The sequence below is a fragment of the Strix aluco genome, chromosome 14 (assembly GCF_031877795.1).
Source record: "Strix aluco isolate bStrAlu1 chromosome 14, bStrAlu1.hap1, whole genome shotgun sequence".
Classification (NCBI taxonomy): domain Eukaryota; kingdom Metazoa; phylum Chordata; class Aves; order Strigiformes; family Strigidae; genus Strix; species Strix aluco.
In genome coordinates, this window is record NC_133944.1 from 10,764,733 (window position 1) to 10,789,301 (window position 24,569).

The 24,569-nt window shown below is 39.4% G+C and overlaps 2 protein-coding genes and 2 long non-coding RNA genes across 7 annotated transcripts; 2 read left to right on the forward strand and 2 right to left on the reverse strand.

Moving 5' to 3' along the window:
* Positions 1-4,904: 4,904 nt before the first annotated feature.
* On the reverse strand, positions 4,905-6,994 carry LOC141929554 (uncharacterized). The gene is made up of 2 exons (XR_012625059.1): positions 6,364-6,994; positions 4,905-5,080 (listed from the first exon to the last, which is right to left on the reverse strand). It is a non-coding gene; the product is annotated as an uncharacterized LOC141929554 (long non-coding RNA).
* LOC141929553 (uncharacterized) lies at positions 5,050-10,267 on the forward strand. The gene is made up of 5 exons (XR_012625058.1): positions 5,050-5,180; positions 7,006-7,313; positions 8,532-8,662; positions 9,355-9,701; positions 10,206-10,267. It is a non-coding gene; the product is annotated as an uncharacterized LOC141929553 (long non-coding RNA).
* A 359-nt stretch (positions 10,268-10,626) lies between these two features.
* On the reverse strand, positions 10,627-12,746 carry CIAO2B (cytosolic iron-sulfur assembly component 2B). Its single transcript, XM_074839197.1, has 5 exons — positions 12,522-12,746; positions 12,352-12,429; positions 11,936-12,061; positions 11,393-11,438; positions 10,627-10,852 (listed from the first exon to the last, which is right to left on the reverse strand). The coding sequence occupies exons 1-5, from the start codon at positions 12,663-12,665 to the stop codon at positions 10,755-10,757; spliced, it is 492 nt and encodes a 163-aa protein (XP_074695298.1). The 5' UTR covers positions 12,666-12,746; the 3' UTR covers positions 10,627-10,754.
* A 179-nt stretch (positions 12,747-12,925) lies between these two features.
* On the forward strand, positions 12,926-24,181 carry LOC141929551 (fatty acyl-CoA hydrolase precursor, medium chain-like). 4 transcript variants are annotated; one of them, XM_074839194.1, is made up of 13 exons: positions 12,926-13,109; positions 14,817-15,021; positions 15,448-15,586; positions 15,848-15,981; positions 16,374-16,527; positions 16,782-16,883; positions 17,747-17,845; positions 18,307-18,447; positions 19,722-19,802; positions 20,689-20,836; positions 21,497-21,646; positions 23,436-23,508; positions 23,645-24,181. In XM_074839194.1, exons 1-13 carry the CDS (start codon positions 13,055-13,057, stop codon positions 23,829-23,831), a joined length of 1,668 nt encoding a protein of 555 aa, XP_074695295.1. In that variant the 5' UTR covers positions 12,926-13,054; the 3' UTR covers positions 23,832-24,181. The 4 variants fall into 4 exon arrangements, with proteins under 4 accessions (XP_074695295.1, XP_074695293.1, XP_074695296.1 ...); XM_074839192.1 differs by lacking the exon at positions 12,926-13,109 and adding an exon at positions 13,170-13,410; XM_074839195.1 differs by lacking the exon at positions 12,926-13,109 and adding an exon at positions 14,112-14,218 and having other exon boundaries at positions 14,817-15,043.
* Positions 24,182-24,569: the final 388 nt, after the last annotated feature.

Here is a 24,569-nt window from a genome sequence, read left to right on the forward strand (position 1 = left end):
ATAACCTCGTGACCAACTTAACCAGGTGAATCATTGCTCTGAAAAAAAGAAGTTGCACCAGTGGCATATCTAATTTCATTTTTGCCTGTGCAGTTCCCCTACTTCTTTTTGACAGCGTTCGCCACACTGTTAGTAAACTATCCTATTAGAATATATTTGGGAAAAGCATTCTGTCTCAGTCTAACTTCAAATCTGCACTGATTTTTACTTTTCCAGATTCAAGTTTACTTCTTACCGACACAGTAACAGCTCATGCTATACCCTGCTACAAGTCAGAATTTGGATACCCTCTTGGTTTCCTCAGTCACTGAGGAATGAACTCATTAGCACGCACTGTATGTGATCAGCTGTTTGCTCCTATTGCATTTCAAGTTTGGAGTAAAATCAGAACATGACCTAAGATATTTCCATAATTATTTTCTTTTATCACCCCTAATTTGTCTTTTTCAGTATTAAATCTGTCACGGCCAATGTGCGTGACATACATCATCCGTCCATGAGTGGAATGCTAAATATCCTGTTACAATTCCTGTGGGATGTATACTCCTTAGTGTGGATTTCAGAGACCCTTTACAAGAAATATCTAGAAGTCTGATATCATGAAAAGGTTTCCGAATTTACAGATTGCAACAGACAGTTGGTTTAAGGAGTGGGCAAAATAAATGTCTGTCTGTCTGTCTTACTAAGAAGTACATAGTGGTAAAGAAGCAAATTGCAAATGTGAGATTTATTGTTTACCAGCAATAGCTCTTGGCGAAAGGAATGAATCTATTTACAATAACAAATTAAAGGAGCTGTGCTGGGTCAGACTCAATTTACAGCCAGTTTCCAGCAGCTGTCAGTAGCAAGATATCTAAACAAGAATGGACAATAAGAACATGATAAACACGATTAAAACTCCCCCCATACAACCGCCAGGGTAAAAGTATTCCTTTTGTTCAGAGGCCCTTGATGTATTTTTTCTGCATATTTTTCTAATTGCTTTTTAACCCATGTAGATTTTTGATATCCTGCAGCACCTCCATTTACTATATCGCAAAGCAGAGAATAAAATTTCCCTCATGTCTTCTTCATACATGTAATGATTTTATAGTTTTCTGCAGTAATTATCTCTTTTGGGTGAGGTACGTAGAGTATTCAGTCATTCCTTGTATAAACATGATCCCTACTTGCCCTTCTCTGTATCTTTTCTAATACATCTTTTTAGAAGTTGGCAGACAAGAAGCACACAGATTAGAAACACAGATTATTCAAATTGCATGTGCCCATGGACTTCCACAGTGGACATTGATGCTTTCTGCTTTCTTTGTTAATCCTGAGAATTCCTAACATCTGTTTATGCTGTCAACTGAGCACTAACATTTTCATGGACCTACTGTAACTCTCTTTTATTAAGGAACTAAGGATTTAATAGGCAGGAAATTGGGTAGAAAATTGGTAGAATTGCCCTTGGTAACATGCAGGGCCCATTTCCCACATACACCTGTAGGACAATGTCTTCAAAAGTTTGTCTGTTAGTTGGCGTCTTTCACATAGTACTGCAGAAAAAAGCACAGAAACTTACAAAAGGGTAGTATAGCTGTAAGGGAAAACTCTGTGGCAAGATATTAGAGTGAGGGTGCTGGGAGTACAGCAGATTGTGCCAGTGACAAAGCGTTGCTTACGTTTCAACACATTACAGAGATACCAAAGGAAAGACGATCAGGAGATGTCAGGTCTGAAAATCTGGATAATGTCATCATGTTGTAGACGCTTCCATGAATACGACAGGTGAACAAGGAAAAGTCTCCTTGTAGTGAAGATCCATTAGTAGGAGCAGACCTGTGGTCCTCTGAGGAAATGACCAACAGACTTCCAGCGCATAGCGGCGCAATGATCCATCACTGAGGGAAGGACGTAAGACAGAAACGCAATTTATAATGTTTGTGGCAATATAAATCGAAACTTTAACTGTGCTGCCCTCTTCTGTGTACTAGATAAGAAAAAAGGATAAGGATTTTTTAATCTATTTTTTCTTATACAGAGAACTTTAGTTTTGTGTCCAAATGTGCATTTATAATGCTTAGAATCGCTGCACCTTATTTAAGGCTCCTGGTGGGGACTGGTGGTGACCAGAATTAAAACATAGCTGGCCTTTTGCTTTAGATGATAAATTCTGATCTTGTTTCCCTTGTGGGGAAAACTCCGTTTCCCTTTTGTTTCAACAAATGAAGCAGGGACGAAACCTCACAGTCACAGAGGAGACTTTTGAGTTTGAGTTAGAAAGGCTTTACACATCTTTATAAGCCAGTGCAGAACTTATGGTGTCTTTTCCTGTGGTGAATGATGTCATGGAATCGTTCGTGTAAAGTGGGTAGGAATTTGGATGTGAGAGATGTTATCATCTATTCCAGGAGAAACTCAGAATTTGTCCAGTTGGAATGTGCTGAGTTTGGCAAATTCCACATTTGCATCATAGCAGTAATAAGCATCTCTGTTTCTTTTAAATGTCTCATTTCCTGCTTTGCCTCTGCTGTTATGCAAGATATTCTGATGAAGACCTTAAAAATTCTTATTGTGGAATTATACTAGAATCAAATAAACTTTCTTATCTTCACTTTAAATTACCAAAGTTCTTTCTGATTTTATTCTTGAGAAAGAATGTAATAATAATTATGATCATCGTAATATGCTTCATTATCTGCCACTTTCTCTCCAAAAAATGTAAAATGGTCAGGATCTAGGCTCATGATAAAATACAGCAAGCACAAGTATAGCCTGAGGTAATAGAAGGGTATGAAGTGTGTACCTTATATAAAGAATATAGACAGTAGACTTGAAAAATATTATTTTATGAAAGCAAATGCAGGCCTTAAGTTCAAAACCAGCCCTAACTAGAAAAAGCTGAATCAAAACTCCAGTGCTAAAAGTCTCTCAGTCCTAAAAATAAAACTGCAAAATCTTGACACATATCAAGGACATTCTACACCCAAACCAGTTGCAGTGAAGCAGGCAAGAAATAACTTTTCCCTGTTCATCTTATTCCTCCTGCAAGCAACTTCCCCACATCTAGTGAATACCAGCGTACTGAAATCTTTGGCGAGGCAGTGGCATGCTGAGCTGCTGATCACATTGGGGAAGTGCCAGAGAATTATTGCCCAGCTCTCAATCTCTGCATGTCTCATGCCTGAGGGCAGAGTTCCCTGTCAGAGGTTTCTTTGACAGGCACGTTACAATGTAAATCTTCGGGCTTTAGGCATTTTAAGTGGACTCTCTTAATTTTCCAAATCATCAAAGCTACTTATATTCAAAGAAGTGATGATCCCATTCTCTGGTGGTAATAAAATTCAGCAAACTGGTAGCATTTCATTGCATTTTTCCGTATTTACAGTTTTGGAAATGAGATCAGAATCAGGCCTTGACAGTCTTTTCCCTTCTCTACACTTACTCACAGCAGTAATTAACATGAACCAGGCAAATGCTTCCTTGGCATCAGACTCTCACGTCAAAAGCATCAAGTCTGTGATTTCACCGCTTGCTCATGCACCCGGGACTGTGAGGGGAAATGGGCTTTATTCAACAATTAATCTCAAAAAGAGTATGATGAATACAGTAAATTGCTTTTCTGCAAAGGCTCTTTCTTTTCACACTCACCGCTTCCTTTCATAATCTTTACCAAAGAAAGGGTTATATATTGGCATTACTCCTCTGCTCAAGCACATCAGCACCACCAGAATCATTCAGATGAATCTACAGCCTTCTAAGGTAACAGCAGCATGTAGCTAGGCAACAAAAAAGAATATAGTATTTTTCAGGAAGGAGGACTTTTCTAGATGATCTCATACAGATGCAGTACTTTTTTGCCTTATAAGAAGAAAACGGTTCATTGGACAAATGAGTCTGTCATCCTGTCACCGTCAAGTATGGGCTTCCTTTGATTAGCTCTCACAGAAAATAACAATGCATTGTATACTGTTCCTATTTATTTCTCTATATCTATTACATATTTGTAAGTTTTTTACGAAGGCAACAACCCCCAAACGATTTTATGGCAAATTTCATTAACCGTCATCCTAATTAAAATGGAATGCTTCAATAATTACCAAGTCAGCTGAAATAAATTGTATCTCAGTTCAGCTGAAACCGTGTCAGCTTTAAAAAAGAGATTTTATGAGTGGAAAAGATATTCTGTTGTGTGTACAGTCCATCACTATATGTAGGGCAGAGCTGTTTTGAATGGTGAACACTTATTTTATGCTTGTGAAGGGATTCAGTTAAGTGCGAACCAAAAAACTGATGTGATCTAGCATCTACAGCACAGGCATCGATGCCTTGGTGCCCTAGATGACGGTGATGAACCCAGCCAGCAGAGGATGATGGAGGTGCCAGGCCAGCTTCTGTGCTTTGGAGGGACTCTTTCCAGCCTTGAGAGGCAGCAGGAGCTCTGACATGCTGGATGAAAACATCTTACCTTGTTTCTCACCCAGGTTTGTGCTGGCCAGGTGTCAGGACAGCCATTGGCCTATGTGAAATCGTAGCACCATCCGCTGGGGTGCTGTTATCAGCCCCTGAGCCACGCCGGGATTCGCGATGTCGGCTCATGATTTCAGCTATCCTGTTTCCCATTTCTCCTATATTCCCTTTTCTACGTCTTGCTAATTTGATAGTTTGTCTGTACACGCAAAGACGTATTTAACTTATAATTTTCAAATTTTGTTTCCCAGTCTGGGTGCAGCAGGGCAGCCTGCATGGCTGGGACAGGCCATGCATGGCGCTGGCAGGAGACCTGCAGGCACCAGGGAAAACACCTGTCCTGGAGTAGGGCACTCTCAAGTCATCAGTGTTTGTGCATTGCAGTTTCTGTGGCAAGTATTTTTTCTAGTACAGACCTGAATGTAGCTAATCAGAGACATTACATCACAGTCTTGGCAGCTTTCATGTATGTATTTCCTCTCTGGCATGTTATTTTATTTGTGTATTCCAGAGCCTGTTCTGTGGGATGGCTTCCATTCTTCCCAGCTGGACCAAGGCACGATTCATACCACGTTGTCTCTTTCATCTTGTCATTTTTCATGGTGAAGCACAGATTGCCCAGTTAGGCCTACAAGCCAAAAAAAGACGCAATTTATTTGTACTCAGTGAAAGACTCAAGCAGCTTTTAAGAGGATGAAGACCAGATCACAGTAAAATGTCAGAGGGAGGTACAGTGTCTTTATAACATTCATAGCAATGTTCCTGCAGTTTTAAGTATTAGAATATTTTGCAAGTGCTAAACTGGTAGGATACATTAACTCATGTGTATACAATTTGCAGCTACGCCATATTGTTTATTTATTCAGCCATAAAATGCAGAAAACTATTAATTATATGACTTGATTACTGCATAACTGTATCTTCTATGGAGTTAAGTGCTTAGGCTACAGATGAACTGAAATGTGTACACACAAATGGCATATGCCTTTAAGGCAGTTATGATTGAGGTTAAGCTGATACATTTACTTTTTGTTTGAAAAAATTAACTTGCAATTGTTTTACAAGGAGTTGCCCAATATTCTTCTAACCAACAAAAACAAATGTGACAAGACTCCCACACCTCTATGCTAAATCCAGAGTATAACCTCAATTAAGCTCTAAATTTGCAGGATCACACCCAGAATGGTGAGTTTGAAGGGGAAGAAATTTTTTTAATAGAAGCTCCTGTTTCAAGCTCCTAGTAAATTTTGTCATTAGTAAGAATCATTAATAAAGGAGAATTTGACAGGGTCTTTACATTATTGACTTATGTTTCAAAAAACAGTGTCTAAAATGCATTGTTGTGAAAATAAGTCAGTACCCATTTGAAGAGAAACAATTTATGTGATTCATTCCTAATCATTATTTTCTGTCTACTTCAAAACTAATTGTGTTTTTAAAAGAGTTGGCTGCAGTGTTAATGAAACTATTTTCTGATTTTCAGTAATAAAACTAGTTTTGTTCTATTAAAACTGTTAGGGAAAAAAATTGGAATCTATTGGCATTTATTGTTTTTCTCTGCAAGCATTTCAGACTACATGGATGATTTATTTGTCACTTTGCAGAGGAAATAAAAAGTATTGCTGCTTAGATACCTTCATAATCCTTAGACAGAGCATGTGCCAGCTCTTCCATTAGCAAAAGTGTGGAGAAATCAAGCTGCCAGGCATCCTGGGGTTAAGCAAGCTCCTGACAATCTACTGAGGTTATTTTGGTCAAAGCCATGTGTGACACATCTGATGGGAACCCAGATGAAACTAATTTGTGTAGATTAGGAAAAAAAAGTGCTATGATAAACCATCATCTCAAAGTTACATCAAAATAATGGGGAGGATCATGTTGAGCAGAGAGAGTTTGGCAGGGATGACTTGCCCGTCACTTGGGTCTTCCTGCTTGGCTCAGCATAGACACAGCTGCTGCCCGCACTCTGGCCACTGCACTTATGATCTGGCGAGGTGTGCATCTCCCTCTGTCAATACAAAGCATTAGTTTTACATAGATACTTGTCCTGATCCTCCTGTCTCCTGGTGCTGTTGGTGACTTACCTGTGGTGGGACAGCAAAGGCTTTCTTGTTACCCACAGCAATGTGAGGGCACTGGTGGGATGGGATGAGCTGTGCAACAGCCCAGGAAGAGACGGCAGAGGGGGGCCACGCTGTGGCCGTGCCTTGGCTACAGGCCCCATGTGAGAATCTCTGCTTCAGGCAGCCAGCTTGTAGGGAACAAGGAAACCAGAGGGATGGGAGATGTCTAGCATAAGGTAATGGGAGCTCATATTTCCCCTGCAATTTGGAGGACAAAGCCTCCAGCATTGCAGAAGCTTCCTGTTCGCCATGTTGCCACAGACCAAGGCTAGTGGTACTACAGTGAGGTGTTGTACACCCCTGCCATTTCCTTCTCTTTCTCTTCCTGGGCCTCCCAAAGCTCCCAGGCAGCAGCTGCTCCCCATTTCCCTGTTACATTTGTTCCACAGACTTGCTGGAAATTAACTTCTGCCCTGTTCACTCCCTCCAGCCCTGCCCTGGGAGCTGAGCTAATGACAGGGACCAGAGACTGTTTTAACTTCTGTACTACAGAGGACAGCCTTGGCATCCGAAGCTTGTGTGCTGCAACAAGATGCTGAAAAGCAACAAAACTGATGTGAGAAGTGGCAAGTTACTCAGTGACCTGGAGTGTGTGGAATGAAGCTGGGAGACCAGGGTTTCCAACCATCCAAACCACCAGGATGTTTTTATCACTGCAGACAGGGCTGCTGCTTTGATCCACAAAGGAAAGTTAAGGAATGGAGATAACCTGCTGCAGGATGCAAAAGCTCTTTACAGGTAGAACATGAAAGAAGAAATGAATTAATTAAGAAATATATAAGAAGGTTACAGAATGTGATAGTGTAACTTCTGCAACTACTAAAGTGTGTGGAACAAAATAAGGGTGCTGTTTATACATTTTGTAAAAATGTGTATTTTTAGCATTTTGTGGGATGAAAGTTTTACGTGCTATTAAATGTTGCTGGCAAATGGTTGTGGGGCACACCAGCAGACTTAAACACACAGGTAATAACCTTCTCCTGGTTTTACTCTCTTTACTGATACTTACCTTTCCATAGTAACATTTGAAAGATTTTGCTATAAACTTTTGTTTAGGGAAAAAAGTTTACTCTGCCACTCCTTCAGTCTGTATACGCCGAGCAGCACATTTCGTAAAGGAAAGTGGCATAGTTGTCTGCTTGACAGGCTAAAGGGAAATTTTTTTAACAGCTATAAAAAAAACCATTGTAAAACATGTAGTTTATAAATCAAAGCTCCAGAGGGAGATCTTTATCAAAGCACTTTATTGACATAAACACATCAATCTTAAGCATGGCTAGAAGACTAAAATAAGTTTTTTTAACTAACAGTTCCCAGTGTGTGGTTACACATTGCTTCACCCAATGAGCACAAGAAATATTACCATTAAAGTATGAAGTTCTTCCATGGACAGTTTACTTGCATCGTTAGATACAAAGCTGCTGAGCTGCTTCCCTGCCACTCGTGACATCAGGGGATAAACAGCCTTCAGAAGTTTCAGCTTGCTGGTACTAGGCAGCAGTGGCGGTATGGGAGCAGCTGGGAAGAGGGAGCAGGACTGTGTGGGCAGGCCCAAGTATGTGCAGTGTGGTGGAACCCCTGATGCACGGTGTCGGTCTGTGGGCTCAAACACATGGCAGGTTACTCCAGTGCACAACACGCCAGCTGCCTTAGGGAGCTCCCAGTGCAGTGTTTGCAGACTGAGAGTAGTGAATGCCATTCAGCCACCCCTGGAAGGCTCTGCCCGGAGCCTAGGAATGTGAAACAGATGTCTGCTTCTGGCATTGTTCCTGGACTTGAATGAGGCTGTTTGTATTCAACACAGCTGCTCTAAAGGGTCATAGTTCCTGATGGAATGTGTCCTATTACAAAGCATTCCAGAGGCTAAATTTAGGAGTAGCTTTTTGGAAAAGTAAGTCTGAAAAGAAGTATTTGTAACAAATTAATGTGTTCTTCTCCCACTTTATCTCCATACAGCAGGAGTCAGCTAATGATCATTAAAACCAGGGAATGGAAGACTTTTGCTAGAACTGATGGTACATTACCATTTAGCAAGTATCCAAGCTGAGGGAGCCTGTACAGGAGGAGCTGTGATCTTCAGCAAAGGGGTTTGTCCTTACTGTTGTTTCTATCATCTCATTAATATAACATCCACATCACTTAAAGAAACATGCCAGATCTAATGTAATAGAATGCTCCATCCTTAAACAGCAGAAGTCAGACCTTTCCTTTGATATCCCACAATAGTCCCTTTACAGAAAAGTCATCCCCTGACTACACACTATAAATTTAAACAATTTCTCTGAGAAGGTAAATGGTGCAAAGTGGACTCCCAGGGTTACTGTGTACAGTGTGCTTCACAAGGCAAGTGCCAACATCCCAATAAATTATTTAACACTATTATTATGTAGTGGTGAAAGCCCAGCAGAGATTCAACAAAGCATAAATTACTGATCCGTTCTCTATTTGGAGTGCAGGTTGAAGCAATCTGTTGGCAGCTTAGTCATCCTTCTGTTTTCCCCCTGGTACATATTTGCATTCCTTTCTTCCCCAAAAATCTGTGAGGGCAAAACTCATTTTCTATTAAAAAACCCCAGAAGACAAAATCAATCAGCCAAGCATGTTGCCTTTGAGCTGCCTGCATGCATTGCCATGGCTGAAGTTTCATTTGTGGTGCGAATGTTGTCAGAACTAATCAGTTCAGTGATTCAGCAAGAGAGGCAGAGAGGAGAGATACTATTAACAGCTAGGTCGTTCTGCTCCTTTCCCAATATGACATAAATATTGTCTTTATTCACAGTTTCATTCATACATCCAAGCAAGCACTGATCATTCGAAGGATGCTAAGCCAAATAAGCAGACTACGGCTTTCTGCAGAGTTGGCTTTCTGTAGAAGCCCTGTGCAAACCGGGTGCCTCATTTCTGAAACGGGAAGATTTGGATTTGTTTCTGTCCTGTTTTGCTATGTGACTTTCAATGTCACTCTTTGCTCACCACTGCCTCAGTTTCCTCAGCTGCTCAACAGACTAGACTGGACTACTAGGCCGTGGTCTACATAGTGTTCACAAGCTTCAACGTTTTTAAAATAGCATCTGAGACCCTCCAAGAGAAAATACTACTGAAATATAAAGCATTACCATCAAACAGGTAAGCACAATCTACTTTTTAAAAAGTGTATTAATTATTCTCTAGATAACTGATGATGACGAAGGTAATATTGCATGTGCGCAGGCACCAAAATATCTGATAGTATTTGTATAACAGGTTGTTCTTCATGTGGTCCATCATTAGAAACATCTTTTACAAAAGTTCAAATTAATTCTGGAATTCTATCTTAATTAATTTTTCTATTGTCAATTTCTGCCAGACAATAGTTTAGTAAATGTCACATTTCCCACACCAGAAGCACAGGCTAAGTAGTATTATTATTAAATCTCAATACATTTAAAGCAGAACTTGTCCTTTAGCTGTCAAACTCTGCCAGGAAAGTCTTTCAGCAGAGGGTAGCTAGACTGTTTGTACTGAAAACTATGAATTACTCTCTCCTATATTGTGGCAGGTACTTAAAAAAAAACCCCAACCCCACCTCAAAGATACTGTATTTCCTACCACAAGTAATGAGTAATTAAAAATAAATCATGTTTTATACAGGTCTGAAGAGCCCTCCATATTTGGCTAATCCAAGTCAATACAATAAAAAACTACGCAGATGATTAGAAGTGTTTATACTTATTGCTAAAATGTGTTACAACTCTGCACACATGAACTTATACAATTTTTGATGTCTGAAGCTAAAATTATATTAGCAGTCCAAAACAGTCATATGAATGTAAAGATTTTAACTGCCATTTAGCTTGGTGTAAAGTCCATGTGCAAAATTCACTTCTAAAATGCAGTTTATAACTAATTTTGGATAGTGAGAAACTAGTTAAAACTGGGTGAAACAAGTCTTTTTAAAGAAAAATCCTACCTATGCCATGAGTAATAAAACTTAAAACTCAATATTCATTATACTTTTGTAGCTGCCTGTAAGCTAATTTCCAAAATGTTTTTTTTGTATGAGTAATGAAACTTTTCTTTAAGAAAATCCAAGAGATTTTATTTTGCTCACAGATATATGTATAGTGTAACAGTAGCATCACCACTTATATACAAAATGAGTTTAACATAGCAGAATACCAATTTGTCCTCATCAGGCAATTATGATCGAGCAGACAAACACTGATTCACCACTTCCAGCAAGTGAGAGTTTTCCAAAGCAGCCGCTACACGTTCTTTATCAGCAAGCTGTTTATTAACTGTGCCAAAAAAACCACCACAAGAAACAGGTCAAAACATTGGTATACAATGTCTTTTTTAAAGCATCTTATGTTGAGACACATAATCACACTGCTGCTATGGTTGGCAGGTAGACTAGTAATACTGCAGATGCTAAGTACACTGCAGGGTTGCAGTCTAAGGTCAAAGCTAGCATGTTATCACAAGTTAAACCAGCGAGCTGTTTATGATTCAGCAGCAGGGAGCTACACATGTGTAGGTGTAACACAAGAAGAAATTTCTCCCCAGCCTCTCCCCATTTTCTGAGTCTTCCATAACCCAGGCAAATCAATGAGTAGTTGAGAGCACAGGTTGCCTGAGGAGATGTTTCAAGTACGGTACAGAACATACCTAAATGTCATTATTACACATTCCTGTGCTGCAACATCCCCCAGAAGCTGACGCACATAAAGTCCCAGACACTACACAGTTGTTTTGCAGGTGCAGGAATCTCTCTCCTCTCTAATTTTCAAGGTTAAAAAAATACAGACAACTGCACAACAGAGCACTAAAAACCTTACCTGCATGCTCAGAGGCATGTGTTCCTGGTGTTATATGAACATCCAGCTTAAAAAGCATCACAAAAGAAAAAGGGGACAAGTCAACAAAACATGGGAAGCTCAAGTTCAAAATATTTAATAAGACAAAAACAAAGAGAGAAAAAAAGGCTGTTCTTGCCAATACCAGTTACTGTATACAGCAGAATAAAGTCAAGTCTAACATCACAGAATATTCTGCATTCCCATCTGCTTAAGCCTTCTTCAAGCAGGGGGTGAGGCACAACCTCTCCTCCTCCTCCTCCTGTGCCGCAGAGCACTGCAGGTGACTTCCCTCCATATCCCCACTCGCCTTGACATGACTGTCACAGAACAGTAATTCTGCATCAATATTTTAGTCCACTGCACTCTCTGGTTCCTGGAGTGTTTCCCCCATCCGTAGTATGAGAAAAGCTCTAGTTATTTTTCACTGTAATTTTGCTTATTTTTTTGCCTTTTTTTTTTTTCCTTTTCAAACACAATTCACAATTCCTACTTTTTGCTTTCCAGAGTGACTTTATTACTCACCTTAAATCTCTCTGGCAGAGATCTGATCAATTTTACTTTTATGGAGAGGCCGATTAACGTCGCCATGCTGCAGTGCGGAATGGTGGGAGTGAACTCCACTGCCACCGTGCTTTCTGCGTCATTCACCTGTTGAAAACCAAACATTTTCCATGTACCAAACGCACTGGCTTTACCCCGAACTACCTGGAGGCAATTTATGTGAAATGCAGCTTGAAGCTGTACTTTATCGCTCAGTTTTCCTCGCTGACATTTTCATACTATGTTTAGCTGCTATAATAAACCTCTTTTAACGTTAGGAAAAAAAAAAAAAAAATAACGCAGCTCATCAGGCGGCAGAGGCAGCACTGCCGGGCGGCCCAGCACGCCCTCGGCGGCCCGGGAGAGCCGGCCGGACCCCCGGCCCAGCGGGATCTTACTTTCACTCGCACTTGCTCGACGACGTTCAGCTCCTCCAGGGTGAGGGGGTGCTCGGGGTCGTTAATGGAGCGAATGAGATGTGTCGCGTTAAGGAAAGCGGAGAGGAGCTGCACCGACCGGCCCGGCCCGGCCCCGCCGCCCCGGCCCGGCCCTCCCCTCCCGGCAGGATATCGAAGATCTCCCGGTCGTCGATGGAGTCGGCCAGTTCGTCGTCCTCCTCCCGCGCCGTCACCGGCCGCTCCCCGGAGCGGCGGTAGATGAGAGGGTTGGCGTTCTCCAGTGGCGCCCCGCCGCCCGGGCCCGGGCCCACCATGGCCGCCGCTCAGGCCCGCCCCGCCTCGGCTGCCGGCGGCGGCACAGCGGCGCTGCCGGCGGGGCGGAAGGAGCCCGGACGCCATTCGCCGCCGCACCGGGCGCGGAGGCGGGCGCTCGGCGGCGCTGGGCGGCCCAGGCCCTGCCCAGGCCCTTCTTCCGCGTGGCGGGAGTGCTCCCCTGTGGGCGAGCAGAGCTCCCCTGTGGGCGAGCAGAGGGGCTGGCGGCTGTGCGGGGAGCAGCGTGCCGGGGGAGCTCGGGGGCTTCAGGGTCGCTTCTAGGCGCTGAAAAATCTTGTTTTACCTATCTCATTTGCGGCCCGTTTTGTTAAAGAAGTACTGATTTACTCTGACAAACCTGTTGCCCAAGCAGGATGTACTTACACGATGTATGCTCTCTGCTAGAGAAGTTGGCTTCACAAGTTTTATGAGTGCCCATGTGGAAGGTGAATTAACTTAAAGCAGTGCGGATGAGCTAGGAGATGTGAAACGAATCACAGGTGGAAAGGCAAAGACCTGTCGTGTATTTGGTGTTTTGCCAGTTGCAGACTGAGAGTGCAGCAGGCTGAGCTCGTAGGCCCAACTATGAACAAGGTCTTGGGGCTAATCTGCTTGGAGCCAGGCATCCACACTGAGGGATGTTATGCTTCTACAGACTACAAATTTTTTTAGGACCTTTTCAGCCAGTAGGTAAAAACTGTCAGTTGGATTGCCGGCCTATTTCCACTGTAGGAAGCTATTTTGTAGGTAAGTTGAGGTCATGGCCCTTCCTCACTTTTTTGAGAGAAGTACATACCCCATAAGGTGTTGGTAAATAGACCTTGCTTTCTGGCCTCCACTGGGGCTGCTCATAGAGCAGAAGCTATGATCTGACACTCAACTTGAATCCCCCTTCTAATTTTGAAAAATGCGGAAGGCCCGTTTGTATTCGATAACAAGCTGGTTTTGGAGGGTGGAGGCCAGTCCCTGCTGGAAAGCGCATTATGGTACAGATGTGCTAGCCCTCATGAAAACTTCTGCACTAATTTACTATTCTGATTTTTTTTTTCTTTTTATTGTTACTTTTTAGTTATTTGTAACCTATAATACTGTTTTGTGGTGAAGTTTTTGTTGTTTTGGGTTTTATTTTACAAGAATTTAAGTGTCAACAGCTCTGGAACCTTTTCAGAGCTTCAGTGTTTCCTCTGTAGGATTAACGGCAGATTAACTACTATTAGACCTTTTGTTATTGTTCACAGATAGTGTTGGGTCATTTTCACATCATCCATTCTCAGGATCAGGTGATGATTAGGTGCCTTACACTAAGGGATTGTATTTACAGTCTGTATCAAATACAGCTCTGAAAGTGCTTAATGCAGTGCATGTTCAGACAGGAATTTAGCTGCGCTCCCTACTCAGAATGCCCTCAGCAGGGACCTTTGTACCATTCTCTTCCGCATAAAACCAGAAAATAATCTAGAGACCAAACGGTGGTGAAAAATGGCTCTTCAAAGCCTGATTTCTTTGCTTTGCACCTTGTTTTGTAGTATAGTATTCATCACTTGCGGAGCAGAAGGTGAGATGCAAAATCTGTTATTATCGCTGTTGTGGAAGCAACTGCACTAATAAATTGCAGTGTTGTGGTTTTGAAAGGCAGTACATCTCTTATACTTTTGTTAGCAGTCTGCAAAAGTATCCTAATAAGCTTGATGCAAAAATTAATGGTTTTGTGAGGTGAAATAATTTCTGAGATGATTTCGTGAAAATAAAACTTTCTTAAATGATATCTTTCTTAAAAGGTAGAAAGCAAAACCATTTCTGAATTATCTAAACAAAATATTGTTAAGATCTTGTCAGATGATAAATTTAGAAAATGTTAATGATTTTGACAGTTGCTGGTTGTTCTGAAATTTGTAGTTAAGCTTTATGCTTTTGCACAGTGACTGAACTACGTTTTACCTAGCTCTGGTTGTCATTGACAGAGCCAGCTATAGGAGTGTTTGGCAGGGGGTGTCTGTCATTGCACAGAAGTGAAATGAAAACTGAACAAAATTGAAAGGAATAAGATGAAATCTTCTAAAACAATCAGTAAAAAATGCTTCATTGAAAAATCTGTCTGATAATTATGAAGATGCAATTTAATTCATTTATTTTTTATCTTATGTGTTACTTAGGACAGAATGGTGCTGAGCCAGAAGTAACTATTACACTTGGACGGCTCAAAGGGAGACAAACAAACGTGAAGGGGACAGACAGACTTGTAAATGTCTTCCTTGGGATTCCTTTTGCAAAAGCCCCTGTTGGATCCTTGAGGTTTTCCCCACCTGAACCACCTGAACCGTGGAATGATCTGAGAGATGCAACTTCTTACCCACCACTGTGAGAGCCGTTCAGTTCATTTGTATGTAGGACCTGCTCATGTTTGTCAGTGTTGTCATGTTTATTAGGGTGCAGAGGTCTGATTTTTGGTGAGGAGGTTGTATTGACTGGCAGTGAATATGCTGCCAGTACTGAAATACTTCGTAAGAACTGTGGGACTAGGAACCACAAAGATTTCCTGGGAAATTCCTGTCTTTGGAAATCATGTATTCTCATTATACTGTGCTGAAATAATTAAGCTTTTTAAGTACAAGAATAGAGCTGTACTTTTACAGGTTGCACCTCTAACTATTTATAAGTAACACAAAGTTCATATCCCCTGTGGGAATTCAGTGTGTGGGGAAAAAGTATGTTTTCTCTGTTGTCATTACATTGCTGCTATTGCAGTTTTATTACTAATAGTCATGCTTCCTTTCTTCTGTGAAGATGTCCTCAAGATCTGTCCATGTTGAAAACAGCTGAAAAAAACTTTAAAGAAAAACACCTTCCATTCCGAACTTCTGAGGACTGTTTGTATCTAAATGTTTACAGCCCTGCTGGTTCAGACAAGAAGGACAAGTTACCTGTACGTAACCCATTGTGCAAACTTGTGTTGTAGAAAGTTTGCACCTAATGATAGCTCCTAAGTCACTTAATTGCTTTTCAAAATGTGATGCTGCATTAGCAAAAATATTATTATGTAAAATTAAAAGTCCACCAACCTAAAATTCATCTCCCATTGAGCTTCAGTGATTTGGAGTTCCTAATTCCCTGATGTTGTCTTCCTTTTTCAAATGAAATCTGCCAAGCAATGTATAAAAGTGTGTCTCACCCTTTTTTCTCTAAGGTAATGGTGTGGATCCATGGAGGCAATTTTATATTCGGTGGTGCTTCTAGGTATGATGGTTCTGCACTATCAGCCTACGAGAATATTGTGGTAGTAATAATTCAGTACAGACTTGGACTCCTTGGATTCTTCAGGTAAGATGACCTGTTTCACTTTGTAAAAAGTACTTCTTGTCATGTTAAAGCATGGGTAGTTTTGTTTTCTAAATCAGCTGAACTTCTACACCAGCTTCCCACTGTTACAGTAGTTTAAATGTACATAATTCACTGACATCAGGACTTAAGAATATTAAGAAATGTCCATAAATGCCATTTGCGTTGTCATTTTATTGTAGCCTGCTATGAAATCATAGTTGGGCTTATTTGGTTCTGGATAGGATGTTTGTTCTTGTTTTTACTTCCATCCATTGGTGTGTAAAGCAAAAAATCATGTAGTGTAAATGTAAGTTGGTGATATTTATTTTATTCTGGTATTAGAAGAACTTCTACTCTTCCTGAGAAATTGGTTTATTATGCTTTTCTTTCAGTACTGGTGATGAACATGCTCGTGGAAACTGGGCATTTTTGGATCAAGTAGCAGCTCTTCGGTGGATCCAAGAAAATATTGAACCTTTTGGTGGAGATCCAGGATCTGTCACGCTCTTTGGTGTATCTGCAGGATCTTGCTCTGTTTTTGCACATGTAGGCATGCAGTAGATACACTGAAAAGTAAAGTCTTAAAAAAATCTTCAAAAGCTCATTTAGTGTAACATTTCATGCTTAATCTGATTTCTGAAACTAAGATTAATGGCATTGTGCTAAGTCTGGACACTTCCCCTGTAAGCACATAAAAATGTGTGATTCCCTGCTGAATCCAGCAGTCTAGTCAAGCATGAAGTTCTGGGATAAGGACCTTAATGTAGAATAAATACTTTCTGTTCTTCCCTTCTTGGCAGGTTTTATCCCCTTTGTCTAAGGGTCTCTTTCATAAAGCAATATCAGAGAGTGGTATTCTAATCCCCCCTGATAAAGATTTACTTCGTTCAACAGATCTTAAGGTAGGCTATTTTTTTTTTTTTTTTTCATTTTAAAGCCTTTATAACTTGAATAGATATTTCTTATATCCGACAATTTGGTTAAAAGAAAAAAGGGGAAAATCTGATTGCATATTATCCAACAAAGTTGATCAAATTTATTCTCATGGCATACCTATAAATATATAGATGAGCACCAAGTAAATTTTCATTCAAACAGTCTATTTATTTTCAATCTCATTTGGTGTTTGAAATAGGTTGTACAGTTATGCAATTACAATATCTGTGGGTCGAGTTAGGTATTTTCAGTTACACCCGTGCCAAGCTAGGCATATGTCCATTTTCATGCACACTGTAACTTATACAGGAACTATGAAATTTATTATGGAAAGTTTAATTAGAATCCAGAAGAGGCATTCAGTTTTTACTCAGCTATGGTCTTTTATGGAGGGCCTTTATTTGAAGTAAATTAATTTAAAAACCCCCAAACAAAACTTTTAAAATTAAATTCCTCTCTATGAGTACCTTTTCATTTCTCTTCCTGAAATGGCAGGTAGTAATAATGTAAATCTCTCATAAGTTCTTTTTCTGAATTTTCTTTCCTTATCTGATTTATGTTACAACCTCATATTATCTTTACAGCAAGGTTTGTTGTAGAACAATGAATGGAAATATAGCAAGAAAGGGAAGTATACCAGAATGATTTCACTTTGTGATCAAACAGTAGTATTTCTAGTAAAATAAAATACTTGAAGTCCTATCAAGCTCACCTAAGTCTGCCCTTAAATAAAACTATTAACAGTACTGTGTATAATAATTTTCTGTTTATAAATTCCTTAAAAACTGCCTCATAGCTAACAGTTCTTGTCTTTGATAATAATTTTCAGAAAATTGCAAGTGTATTTAAGTGTGAGACGAGTAGTTCACTCCCCCTGCTAAACTGCTTAAGGAACCAGGAAGCAAAGGATATAGTCTTTAATGGTGCGGTAGGTGAAATTTTACTTAGTAATCCTTGTAAAACTTTAGCCCAGCCTCTGATGAGCATTTGTTGTTGGCCTGTTCCAAAGTTGATTTTTCTTAACTTTTGTCAAAATACGCCCTCCATATTTAAAGAATTTCACGTTTCTATTTAGAATTTTCAGTGAAGTGTCACAGCACCTGTAAAGTTGTGAGCAAGACTTGAGTGTACGTATGCTTTAATGTCAGTTAGAAGCAGCACAGGATCAGAAAACCATTACATTACTCCATACCACGACCCAACTAGGCTTGCATTTTATGCTCTTGGGCAAAGCTGTAAATTTATGTTACAGTGGCTGTAGATACTCAGATTTCTTAAAGCCCTTTTTTGCACTTGGAACATTACATGTGGACATTTTATTATCTGATTTCAAGGAAAAATTGAAAATACTAATGACAAGTAATTTGATCTTTTTTTCTTCTCCTTCAGGAAATGCCACTTCTACCCTTAGTTTTGGATGGAGTATTTCTTCATAAGTCACCTGAAGAGATACTGGCTGGAAAAGAATTTAATGCAGTCCCATTTATGATAGGAGTCACCAACAATGAATTTGGCTGGAATATTAGATCTGTAATTTAATGGCTATTCTTCATTTTTTTGAATGTTTGTGTTAACTGATGCAAGCAACTCTGAGAAGGTATTTGCTGGTAGGACACCTTTTAAGTATGGCCAAAAGGCTTTGCATTGTTGGATATATAGACAAGGTAAACTCTGCTTGCATTATGATTCTGTAGTGATGCAGAACCAGCTGGTCACAAAATAGTGAGACAGACTTCGTTTTGCAAGTTACACTACATGGACATCCTTGGAACATCAAGTTTATACAGTATTTTCTTATCCTAAAATTTTATTCCCTCATTCAGGCAGAGAGAGGAAAAAGAATGCAACAGTCAAGGGCTTATTACTGAAGGAAAATAAACCAAATCCTTTCCACCACAACACGCAGTATTCAGGACTGATACATAGAATGTTTAAAAATGTGACACTGATCACCTTAAACAGCTTACCCTGTATGTTGTTATGAACTCTGACTGCTGGTTCTATCATTGCCCCTGTGTTCATTGTTACCATGTAGAAAGATCTGTTCTTTGAAAATCTCATTTGAAGACGGAGTATTGGGATAATGCAGGTGTCTAAGCCATTCTCAGTGCATAAATTCTTTCTCGTATGAATTCTATGAGTAACTCCAAAAAATGAGCAGTTGGTATACAGTGCACAAAACTGCAGGAGGTGGATTTGTGTCCTCTCCTCTTCATTTCCTATGTATTTATCTATGTACTACAAAGCATTTGTTCTGAATCTGCATAGTAACTGTGTGTCTCTGGGAGTGTGCTGGTAGGGAGTCCAAGAAGAAAAATGTAAAGTGAAATCTGTTCTAATTCATTTTTCGGGCAGAAGAGTAATTTTATGTAACAGAGGAGGAGCATTGCCTTATCTTTACTTCAAAGAGTTCAAACAATTGGACTAGAGACAGAGAGGCTGCCAGTGACTTTTAAGATCTCCCCTTCCAGAGGGAAAATAAGCCTTTGGGACAGAAGAAGCCTTTTGCTTCAGTTCTGCTCTAATGCCTTCTGCTCTTATAAGTTTCTTAACAATGTGTGTTGATTTAAGGATAAACTACTTAATGTGAGTGGTTTATGTAGAAACCTTCACCAAGGAAACATTTGCTGCGATAAATACAAGCTTTTCAAGACAGCTGCTCCGTTGTAGTGCATTTTTTCATACGATACAATGCTTTAAAAATAAACACCAGTAGTAAGAATAAAGTGGAATAATGTAGTTCCGATGTTAAAAATATTGGAGAAGTTGAATAGCACTAGTAACGTTATTTTTTTTCTGTGTAGACATCAACAATACCAGGGTTGAAGGAAATAGGAGATAAAAAATCAATCACTTCAACTTTAGAGTTTTTCCTACCAATGATGGTAAGTACTGTTGCACTAATCTAATTTGAGAAGTGAAATTTCTTTTTAATGCATATAACAGATTTGTGAAGTTTCGCGTTCTCTAATTTCCTGCTTGAGTCATAGTGTTACTAAGACTTGAGGTCATGTTATGGTTTGGGGAGAGGCACAGCAAAGTTGGCAGGACTACGGTGTATGGAGTTACACAGAAGTTGGATTCAGTCAGGTCTGGGATTTGGGGAAATACCTTTTTCCTTCTAGACCTCTGAAGCAACATTTTTATCTTACGTATTTGTATGTACGATTACTGTAATAGTGTCCCTAATCTTATGGTACCTGATGGCTAATCCTCTGATTGATGGGTTTCAAGGCAGGATTTTTCAATATGTTTACATTAAATTAAATGTAACTTTTAAAATAGTTACTTTGCACTCCTAGTTTTGAAATGTATCTTTCAAGCAGCAAATTCTAACACTAAATACATAAGATGTGTTTGGAGATCCCGTTGGTCTTGCCCTGTAGTCTAACAATCCATAAATCTTTCAAGGACTCATAATTTACTTTTGTTATTCCCACCATCTCTTTTCTCCTGAAGAAAACAGAAGCCAAAGGTATTATCAGGAGAAGTTGCTGGATCTTTGTTGATTCCTGTAGAGTTTTAACCCATATAAATCTGTTGCAAGTTTGACCTGAGGTGGTTGGTTTGGTTTTTGGTGTTGTTTTTTTTTTCCCCACAAAAAGTCTGAGTAGGTTTTATTTGCCATCATGGTTTCCCATCCACATGGGTGCTACCCTGGACCTTTGTCTCTTTGCAGTATCTCTGAAGTTTAAAAGATGATATTTTTAGTGGCTAATTCAGAGTGTGATAATTTTTCTGTTTGTGTCTTGTTTCCCCTTTTTCTCATAGTATGTACCATCAGAGTTCCTGCCTGCGATAGTGGATGAATATCTAGGAAACACAGATGATCCTGCTGAGCTACGGGACCGATTTCTGGACTTGCTAGGGGATGCACTAATTGTTATGCCATCCATTAAAGCACTGAATTATCACAGGGGTGAGCTAATGAACACCAGTAGGGTATTCAAACCTCTTACTACATGCTGGATCAAATGACATAGACAAAAATCCTGTCATGTGTAGGCAGCCCTTTTTGAGATTCCCACTGGGAACTTGAGGGTGAAGAGTGATATAGATCTCCAGGACTGTGTGAAGCAAATGTATGTACTCCTTAATCTTTGTACTAGTGTCTTGCACTTGTGCTTGTAGTCACAATATATTGAGAGCAGAGCATGATAACATAGCTAAATGTTTGCTAACTGAAGTATACAGGCTTAAAAATTAAAACATATTAAAGCAACCTGGAATTTTTCCTTTGGCCCACTGCTGCTTGGAAAGTCAGCAATTCTGTGGTCTGGTGATTTTCTGGTATTTAAGTGTAGACAAGCCATGCCAAAATACCCAGAACTGGAAAATAATTTGATGTTATTTTGTTTTCTGTAAGTTTTCCTGGGGTGAGTCTTTCATTTTTTTGTGTAAGTGCTGTGAGTTCTTAATTTTGAATTAAAAAACAAAAATACATATTTGAATGTAGCATTACATTAAAAATGTGCCCAGTATAAAGCTTTGGGCATGTTTAAAGTAATATTTTAAACAGCTGATGTCAGCTGTAATTTATGCATCTCTTCTTTAACTCTCTAAATGTTGCATCTTCTAGAGTCTGGAGCTCCTGCCTACTTCTTTGAATATCAGCATCGGCCCACTTCATACTGGGATAGTAAACCAGAGTATGTGAAAGCTGATCATGGAGATGAAGTTGGCTTTGTCTTTGGAGGACCGTATCTGGCTGGTGATATTCAGCTACGCAGTAAGGAATAGAACATTCAGTGTTTGCATATAGATTATTCCCATAACACTGGCATTATTCTATTCGGTAGTGCTACTTCTGTTTTAATCAGACTAAAGTGCGTATATTAACAGTGAGACCAAAGTATGACCCTTTCTCCTGTTGGAATTTGTTTAATGATAATTTACTGTCTTCTCCATTCTTTATCATGTACAGTTTGCTGTTTCTGCAGCACAGTAAGTTACACATGTTGTCAACAATTTAGCAGATAGGAGATTTGCTAGAAAACATCACTGTCATCATACCAGCACTATTCATGAATTTGCCAAATAGCTTTGGCTAAAAAATAAATTGAAGGAAAGGTCAATTAAACTTGCAGGGGATTAGCGGAGTGCTTAGGAAGCAGAAAATCTAGGCTCTCTTCTTTTCCTGAGGAATTTAAGCTAATGTCTCCTCCACTCCAGGAAATCCCATGGGCTGTCAGGCTCCAGGGAATGGGGGACTCAGGTCTGTTTTGTAGATAGTGTTCCAGTTGTGTTGATTAGAGCAAGGCTTGTAATGCTAGTGTTTCATTTTCTGCATGAAGATCTAATGGTTAGGTTAAAAACTATTTTCTCCCATGACTCAATATTAAGCCTTTTATCCAAAATGGAACCAGTCCATTGAAGAGGGATTAAAGTTGTACCCTCAAAATTGCCTTTGCCTTGTCAGTTTGGGCATTCTTGTAGGATTCTGAAAGATCTGGTTCCTTCAGGCAGAATCCCATGTTGCCACAGTCCAAATGAATGTGCCAGTCATTGAACACTTACATACAAGATACCACATCCTCAGGAATATTATGAATCCAGTAATTTGTTTTAATTGCATCTGCCTAAAACAATAATACTCAGGATGGAGTATTTTCTTTCCTGTGAAACAAATTAGGAGCAGTTCTTATTTTGACAAAGAAATACAGAAATTCTACTTATTTTAAGTGAATTCACCATTTTTTCTGCTTTTATTTTTGTCATTTGCACAGTAGTTCATAGTCTGTTTCAAAGCCTGCATAAATGAAAGTATTTCCTTTTATTCCATTGAACTTTGGAGCAATCCAGCTATGTTGTAAAAGCATTTGTTAATCAGTTACTAGAGCCTTTCGATGTTGCTTATATTTTTTTTTTTACTTATGTTATCCTACACTAGAAAACACCATACAGTTCTTTTTCTATTTGCCTAAATTTACTGAGATCATTAAAATAGCAAAGATTTTTCTCAATGTATTGAGATGCATTTGTAATTAATAACACACTAACTAAAATTATTTCCACCTAGCTGATACGGTGGGCATATGTGTAACTATATTTAAAAGAATATTCTTGAAGTGCTGAGACATGGAATGACACCGTCTTGTATCAGAATGAAGGAATTTTTGCCTAGTCATGCTCTAAATAATAGAATTTCAGTCCCACAAAGCTAGAATGAGATCTATGAAACTAAACCATGTGGCCCATTCCTTGAGTTGTAACGGGACTTGGGACACATAGGTCCTTTTTTTGTCCTGCATCCAGTTTGCTGAAAAGCTACAGGCAAATCACCTTATTTCCTTGCACCCCCATTCCCCAATTTGTAGAATAAGGATAATTATGCTAATTTCATTCATAAAGAGCACTGAAGTCTTCTCTTGATGATTGCTGTATTACTTACATATGGCAGGTATGGTGCCTCTGTTGTAATCAATAAGTTGTTACAACATACTCACAGCATGAAATGCTGCTTCTGTAGTAGCAATGTTTTGATTTCTGCCACGCGTAATAATTATTTTGTGTCTCAGGTGAAGTTACAGAGGAAGAAAAGAACCTTAGTAGAACTCTAATGAAGTACTGGGCTAACTTTGCTCGAAATGGGTAAGAATCATGAGATTCATGACACACATTACTGGTTTGCACTGAGTCTATAGCGAGTTAGCTGTTCTGTTGATCCAGTCTTAACTTCTGTGACTGAATTCCCCTGCATTCACTCTTTCTTTCTTATTGTTTACAGAAATCCTAATGGAGAGGGTTTGGTTGAATGGCCATCTTACAACCTAAATGAAGAATACTTAGAGATAAATCTAAAACAAAAGAAAGCCAGAAAGTTCAAAGAAAGGAAGGTAGATTTCTGGAGAAAGGTGATGTTTGAAAAGACAAATAACAGAAGAATGGAAAACAAGGTTAATTCAGAGTTATAATGTACAGTCTAAACATGCACATAATATGCAAGCTATCAGGATAGTAAAAGAACCTACTTAAAGTAATATTGAGGATAAAATTATGTTTCCCTTCTTTTCACCTTTTCTTCACAGTTGTCATATTTGCAGTTATTCACTGTGATAATTCCAGTTGATCTATTTCCCCTCTGTGATCCTTTACTTTTTCCTAGATTCGTATCTACAATAGAAGCCTCATTTATTAAATACAGGTACTAGATTTCCCCACTGTTCAGGTTTTTCTGTCACTTCCCCATGACTGAAGACAGAATGTAAGCAGCAACATTGTTTTAATAAGGTGAAATCAATAAAGACCTCATTTGCAAGTAAAACTGTCTTTTGATATCAAGTGTTATCAGCGATGGTACAGAAGTTTTAGTCTGATTTAGATACAGAAATGTCCTCTGTGAGGAAAAAAAAAAAAAAGGAAACTAAATAATGTTTTTTTTGTAAGTTGGTTTTACAACAGAGAGAGTGTATTTCTGACTGTTGTGATACATGATCTGTAACAGTAGTGCCAGAATTAAGACTTCTCCCAAATGTTAGAAAAGGGAGAAATGGTCTCCACTATCTAGACTTTTTTCCTTTTAAATTTAGCGATAACTCCCCTAGAAGTATCAACATTGGTAACCTTACTTTCACACTTTTTGTCTCTTCCATGGTACTTTACTTTGGGCTCCAGGCTGTTCTCTGTGCCACCAGTCAGTTCCAGATCCTCTT